The 7,921-nt window shown below is 37.2% G+C and overlaps 1 protein-coding gene across 1 annotated transcript; it reads right to left on the bottom strand.

The window, feature by feature from the left end:
- Positions 1-262: 262 nt before the first annotated feature.
- Positions 263-2,258, bottom strand: LOC106332668 (high affinity nitrate transporter 2.6-like). Its single transcript, XM_013771144.1, has 2 exons — positions 1,343-2,258; positions 263-1,239 (listed from the first exon to the last, which is right to left on the bottom strand). The coding sequence occupies exons 1-2, from the start codon at positions 2,168-2,170 to the stop codon at positions 451-453; spliced, it is 1,617 nt and encodes a 538-aa protein (XP_013626598.1). The 5' UTR covers positions 2,171-2,258; the 3' UTR covers positions 263-450.
- Positions 2,259-7,921: the final 5,663 nt, after the last annotated feature.

Raw genomic sequence — 7,921 nt, 5'->3', positions numbered from 1 at the left:
AAGTTTCTTCCTACACTTTCTAAATTCGTTTGATTCGATTTGCTTCTGAAACGTAAAGAGAACTCGAGTCAATTGCTTCTTCTTTGGTCTTTATAATCGCCCTCATGACGTCTGTCCAAGGAAGAAAGGTTTCTTCATGTAGACTTTTAAGTTATGACTAGTTGCGTCTTAAAACCCTCTGTTCATTTTCAGTACTTGATCCTTGGATCAATAGTTTAATTTTCTGACTTTAAAGACACGGCTCAATAAACATAGAGAAAACTGATGGAGAAGCCTTTCATATAGAACGACATTTTACATCACGAGCACCGGGCTCACTGAACCTCACTTATGAAGCCAGGATCTTACTCGGCACATCTCTCATAAGACGAAACATAAAACAAGAAAACATAAAGCTATCTTTGAGGATTGTTTATATGTGGAAAAATATTTTATTGTGTTTATCCTTCACTAGACATGAGCTGGAGTTCCGGTCCCCGGTGTTGGAATATCAGCCAACATAGCCTTCCGGCCTCTCTCTGACTGGCTGTTTTTAGCGAATTTGATACTTCCCTCGTGTAGTCCTAAGCTCTTCTCTTCCTTTGTCCATTCCCCTCCATAATAATGTTCCTCCTTAGATCTTTCTTCGTGTTGCGATGGCCTCAAGAACATGCTTCCCCACTGCGGGAAATGTATCAATGCAACCGGAAGAGTACACACAACCGCCATAACACCCATCAATGAAAGTCCTTCAGCTGTACTAAACCTTGACGAGGAGAAGAAAAGAAGTTGAGTAACTCCTGACCCAAAATTTCCTCCAGCGCCAGTTAGTCCTGAGATAAGCCCAAGAGAACGTCGGGAAACAAAAGGTGCCACGCCGAAGAGGGCCCCACAAGAGGCTTGTGTGCCGATGGAAAAGAGCATCATGGCTAAGATAGCTATAGGGAGTGAACTAGCACGACCGAGCCAGATGCAGAACAGAGCTCCAACGGTTTGTAAGATCCACAAGGTCCATAGCCGTCCCCTCATGCCAAAGAGGCGTGCAGCTACATCTGAGGCGTAGCCACCGAAGGGACGGGCGAAGAAGTTTGCCATACCAAAGCTGGCTGCTATTATACCGGCTGTGTGAAGCGTTAGGTGAAACCTATCGTAGAAGTATCCAGATATAACATTGTTGATGGTTAATTCAACTCCCATAGAGAATCCGTAAAGAACGAATAAGATCCATGTTCTATAGTTCTTCACAGCGAACCAGAATACCTATAAAATAATACATAACAACAAGGAAAAAATATAATGAAGATCGCATATACTTGTTATTTTATCTTTAGATATTGATATTTATAATATAATATGTAATTACTTTGGAGAATTTGTCTTTGGAAACTTGACCACTCTTTTGGAGGGTACTGAGGTTACCATCAGGGAGATCTTGGCCGAGAGTGAGGACCAGAATGCCTATAATGATCTGAAGAAATCCGGGGATGAAGAATGCGAACCTCCACGCCGTGAAAGGAGTGGCTCCGGTGAGTTTGATGACGTGGTACACCATTGGCATGAGTAGCTGAGTCACGCCTCCTCCCATATCTCCCCAACCTCCGGCACATCCGTTAACGAGTCCAATAATTTTTCCAGTAAACATAACGCTAGTCCAGTACTGGCATGACACGAATGTCGCTAAGCAAAAGCCAATCATGAAGCGCACGGCTAAGTAGCTTCCCGCATCAGATACGAAAGACATGGAGAAAACAGCTGGAGCCGAGAGCATAAGAGAGAAAGCTGTGCCGTAACGTGCCCCTAGAAGGTCACATACGGCACCCATAGCGAGTCTTGAGAAAATGGCGCCAGAGACGGACGCGACTCCGGCGTTTCCTATATCAGTTTTAGTCAGGTCGAGGTTGTCGCGGATTACGGGGACTAGAGGTGCGGCCGCGAAGGTGGAGATGAAGCAAGTGAAGAAAGAGATCCATCCTAAATGGAAGGCTCGCATGTGTGGTTTGGCGAATGAGAGTGGTTTGAACACTTTTGCTCTGTGTTCTGAGTCAACCGGGATGGCGAACTTAGCTGTGGGATCATCTGATCGGATGGCTTGAGACGAAAGGCCATCTTCAACGGATAAGGAGAAGACTTGTTCCCTTGCCGTGACTCCATGCAAGGAGGTCCCGATAGAGCCGTCTTCATTGGGGGTCATTGATCTTTTGTTCAAAGAAAATGGAAGAAATTAAAGAAAGAGTCTAGCCAGAAGAGGGTTATGTTTTCTTCTTTGTTGCCTTCGTTGTTTTTTCTTGTTTTGGGTGTAAGTTGGAAAAGAGATCTTTCATAGCAATTTATAGAGGAGTTGGAGTCTATCTCGTATGGACATGGTGGGTATGGTTAGGTGGATTTGAATAATTAGTTTTATTATTATTATTGATCATAACTTATAAACTTCTTTTATATTGCATTTGATAGCAACAAAGTAAGAAACATCGTATTTGAAGCTCGAAATCATAAGAGAATACCTATAGTTATTTTATTATTTATTAATAATGAAACACGAAAGTTAATCAATAGCTCATGTGTTTTTGATAAAGATACGACTTGTGAAAATATTTTTTTTCTTCGAGTTTTCAAAACGAAATCAATTTGGTGACTCGACCAGATGGGATACTAAATAAAAGAAAAACCGAAATCAATATTTAAAAGTTTTGCAACGAGCCGTACGCGGTCTGATGGCCTTTAGTTAACGTCAAGTGTCAAACATTTGTATCTACATCAACGATTGAGAACTACGTGTACGTTAAAGATTAATATAAAATATATATTACTATAATCAGCTGGAAAACCTCCATGCAGTAGAGGCAGACTACTCAACACAGTTGTACGTTAGGTACGCACACACAAAATGGACGCTAAGCCGGCGGTGAAAATGACACGTTATATATAATGTATTTGTTATTTGCATAGCGGTGCCGGTGCGTTACGGTTGTTATATAGGGTCTGATTGGTTCAAATATATCGGTTGCAGTTGCGATTGAAGTTGCAGGAATCTGGGTTATTAAATGTTTCGTTTGATTGGTGCACCGTTTGAAAATTGTTGCGTTTGCAGGTCATTTTTTACTGGTTTACCCACAGATGCAAAAATCAATCAATAAAAAATATTTAATAGATAAAAAATTTAATTATAAAAATGATAATTTTAAAACCCAATAATAAAATAGTTAATAATAAATATAAAAATTATATTTATAAATTATAGTATTATAATAAATATAAAAAATATATACATAAAATGATAGTGTGTATATATATATATATATATATATATATTAGTATTTATAAAAACTTATTATATTTTTTTATTTTTTATTTACATAATATTTACAAAAAGAATTAAAAAATTTACGCTCCGCAACCGCAAACGCTAACTGGAACCAGCTTTTAATTTTGAGGCTTGAAACGGTGTAAAGCAGTTTGTAAATTTTTGTGTGATTGTTATAAAATGCCGACAACCGCTGTCAACCGCAAAAGCTATATTTGCGGGTGGTATGGGAAAACCCGTCGGACCCATAATGTTGTGAGTTTTTTTGGGTAAAATAATAATCTGAGTTTATAGAGATGAATATGGTACAAGTAATTAATGAAACGTACTAAGATAAGTACATAAACAATTTTATAGTGATTATGGCACGTAATTTGCATTATGTGAACTACTTATTACTTATAGAATATTCTCCGTCTCCACGTGAATTACTTCCGAAGCCACGAAAACTAAACATAAGACCATTATCGCGGCGTTCAAAGACCGTTTCTTAGTTTTATTAACACTAAAAGAAAGAAAATAGAATAAATGCAAAGGAACGTTTCTTATTTAGAGACAATAAAAGACTGTTTTGTGAGACACGTGTTGCGCTTTAGGTCTTGTTTTTTTTAGAAGAGAGAGAATTGAAGATCGATGGCGGAAGACGCGATGATCTCCAGCAACTGAAGAAGGGAAGCCAGAGCTTCAGGCAGAGGCTACTTCTCTGGACCCTTTCTATTCTGATTGTGCAAAGAGGAGTCTCTTGCACGTAGAACATAGAAACTACCTTTTTATATAGTTTGTAATCAAAGATTTACTCTACTTATTTCTGCTTCACGTTTCATTGTTGAGATGATCTTGTTCCCTGTGAAAACATGTTGAGCATAACAAGTTCACCTTCTCTCGTTCTCTCCAAACAAAAGAAGCAAACACATTTTGATGTCTCATGTTCTATACATCTCACCAAACAAAATGACCAAACACATTCTGATCTAAACAAGTTTATGTTCTCTCCTTCTTTTGATCACAATTTTTAATCACAAAACCATCAAAAACAATTTCTATATGGCTTCTTCCTCGTAAAACACTTTAGATGGATCAATTGATGATATATTTGATCAATATTTTGATCAACACTTTGATCAAACTTTTGAGAATTTTACCATTCTACAGATATTCCTACTAATCTTTGTTTTTAAATCTATATTTAAAATGTTATCTTTTATAATGTTTTATTTTATATCTTTAATTAAATAATTTTTTTAAAAACCCCTAAATAAGAGACTTGTATTTGAAGCACTAATTGTAGGAGTCTCTTAACTATGTCTCTTAATCTCACTTTAACTACTTAAAAATATTAAAATAAATATTAAGAGACCCAAGAAAAGGCTTTGGGATAATGATATTCTAAGAGCATCATTAACCCTGTAACCCTTATGGGTTTCTTAAATTTTTTTTTTTATCTGATTATAAAAAAAAAAAAAAAATTTTAAAACGCACCAATCGCGTGCCACCATGTGTCGGTAGGGCCCGCGAACAGTGCAAAAAACCCACCACAATAAATTCTTATCTCACGCCTTTTGTCATCGGTTTTACAATTTTAGTGGGACTCACACTAATTTTGGTAAAAAAACCCCATTAACAAACCCCGATAATCATGGCCTTAGAAGAGAGTAAAGAGAGCATAAGACGTCCCAACCCACTCTAGAAAGTCAATGGAAGAGTCTTGAGCTTAAGTTTGAAGAATCTAACCCATGACGAGTAAGCTCAACTTGAAAAGATCTGAGGCATTTATGCCAGAGGTTTCAGTTCGAATACGTTTGATAATCTGAAGGGAGGATTAAAAAGCCGGTCTTTATCCCTGATCCTAAGGGATTAGTTGGGCCGTAAGAGCATCCCCATTAGGGGTTCACTTCCCAATCTCTCACATTTTCAAAAAAAAAGAATATATTATAATATTTATGGACCCCACTGATTTTATGAACCTGTCTCGCAGAGGTGCTTACTTGCGAACCCGTTTCATCGCTGTTTCGCGGGCCCCACGCCACGTGGCCGTCCGCGATTGGCTCGGTTATTTTTTTATTTTTTTATTTTTTTAAAAAATCAAACGAAAAAAAATAAAAATAATAATAATCAAGTATGTTGCTTTGGGAATCGAGACCCTCCCCCCTACCCCCAAGTTTCACTAATGGGGATGCTCTAAGACCATGATTAACCCAGAGTTGAGTGGGATTCTTAGCGGAAGTTAAGAAATTGTTTCTTAACTTTTAACTAAAAAGGCTAAGAATCGGTTATTAAAGTTTTTATTTAAGAACCGGTTATTAGCTTTTTTAGTTAAAAGTTAAGAAACAGTTTCTTAACTTCCGCTAAAAACCTCATCCTAAGAACTTCGGGTTAATCATGCTCTAAGGCCCGAACCACTTCGTGACTTACAAAAAAGTGTTTAAGCAATGTATACAATGATCCAGACACATCCACCCAAAGGTATCCAGAAAACATGCTTGAAATAATTTTGAATATGTTGCAATGAAACTAATAGTACAATTTTGGTGGAGGAGGGTCTGTATATCCATACAGACACCAGAGTTGACCTGACCCCAAAAAAACGAAGCCTACGAGAAGAAGAGTTTCCTGGCCATTTCCGAACGAATATCGTCTTTGCGCTCGCTTAGAAAGTCGACTTAAGATCTAGTCGCGGCGCGAATGTAGCTGCTGACTGCCTCGCCGACGACTTTATAAGCGCATAGACATCATGATGGTCCATGAAAGAAATCAGAAAGAGAACAAGGCAATCGCCTATAAAAGAAAGAGAAGCGAAAAAAGAGAGAGAGAAGTAGTTCTTACCCCGTTGACTACATATTCATTATTTTCTTAAGAATTCAAACTGGTATCATTTTTCTCCATCTCCTCAATACATTTCATTAAACGGAATCTCTAGTCTCTTCTCTTTTATATTTTAAATGATTTGTTTCTAGAAGCGATTACTGGTTTAGGATTCGACAAATTTGCTCTAATGATTTGTTGGATAAATACTTCAAAGAAGGTTTCATTGGCTAAGTTTTTGTAGTAGATGGTTGTTATAGTATTATGCAGAAGAAAAGTTAGTTCATAATCTTTTCTGGGAGTTGATATGGCCACAATAACGTTTTGATTTTATTAGTTTTATACTCATAAATAATACTATTATCTAAAATTATATTCAAAGAAAGTGCTTTAAATGAACCTTTCTCAATGATGAAAATATTCACTTAGTCAAAATGAATTGGCAGGTTATATCCCGCATAGCTCGCAGTTGTACCTACTGATAAGTTGACTTTATTACATCTTCCTCAATTTTGACTATCTAAAAACCATGAAAAGAAAATATATCTGTAATTGTTATAAACTAAGCGGTGATCGATCCATATCAGGTCCAAACCGTCCGGCCCATCAGCTATCCATCCGGTCCATTCGCTAATGACTTAGGCGAATGAGAGTTTACATTTATCTATACTTGATATTTATCCTTTTCCATATGTATTTAGGATAAGTACTATTTCCTATTCCTATTAGGAATAGAATTTCCTTTTCTCTTATGAAGGTCTAAATAAGACGGTCTAATACTTGTATAAATATAGACCTCTGGTCATGAGTAATAATAAGCTTACACAGCATCTCTTTTATAACACGTTATCAGCACGATAGCCTCTAACCCTAAGCCCCCACGAAATTCCTTAAACTCAGCCGAATATCACAAAACCTTAATTCCGACGGAACTTCAAAGAGATCATTCTCCCAAACCGTGAGGACCCAGACGACGAGCAATATATCAAATTGAAGCTCTCGCTGAGACGAATCAAACGCTGCAAACCGCTTGTCGATCCAATCACTGACGCGCCATCACGCTCTGCTACAGTACGCATCGCCGATTTGCTTTGGAACTCTAATCGTTTTCCTAACCCAAATCCGAGCTCTCTCTCTCTCTCTCTTGAAGTTAGCTCTTTCTAGACGTGATCAAGTAAACCAGACGTTCTCCTTCTTCCCTGTTCGTGATCCGACCAAGCAAGCAGCCCGTCCGCGACCCGACTTGAAGAACGATCAGCTCGCGGCCTCCTTCTCTCTTTGGTGGTCCAAATCTACACTCCATAAGTTTTTAAAGGTAAAACTCGAAACTTAAAAGAACGTACACTGAATTTGGTTGATTGATAAAGATCTGAACCATTAAAATTTGAAGTAGAAATTTTTTTTTTCCTGAAATTTCGTTTTCTACTTGCTGGAAAATGTCCTTTTACTGTTAGGATTGCTAGAGAATTCCTAAAATTGACTGATTGATCTGATTTAATTCTTTTGTAAAGCTTGATATTGATAAAATAAAATCGAAAAAATGGGCCTTGAAACCCTAATATGATCTGATGATACTTGCATTATTATTCTGATTGTTTGATCATACTAAATGTTTTAAGAAAATAAAAACATAAGAATTATTAACCTGGTCTCACATTGATTAAAAATCGGCATGAATATGATTGTTGTTATGATTGATGCTTTGATTGCATTCAGATATAAAATCCTAAATAAAACATAAGAATTATTGACATGGTCTCACATTGATTCAAAATCGGCCTGAATATGATTGTTGTTATGATTGATGCTTTGATTGCAATGGTAAAGTGGTAACAAATG

The sequence above is a fragment of the Brassica oleracea genome, chromosome C3 (assembly GCF_000695525.1).
Source record: "Brassica oleracea var. oleracea cultivar TO1000 chromosome C3, BOL, whole genome shotgun sequence".
Taxonomy (NCBI): Eukaryota; Viridiplantae; Streptophyta; class Magnoliopsida; order Brassicales; family Brassicaceae; genus Brassica; species Brassica oleracea.
The sequence above is the reverse complement of the archived record's forward strand: the minus strand, read 5'-3'. Positions and strand labels throughout refer to the sequence as shown.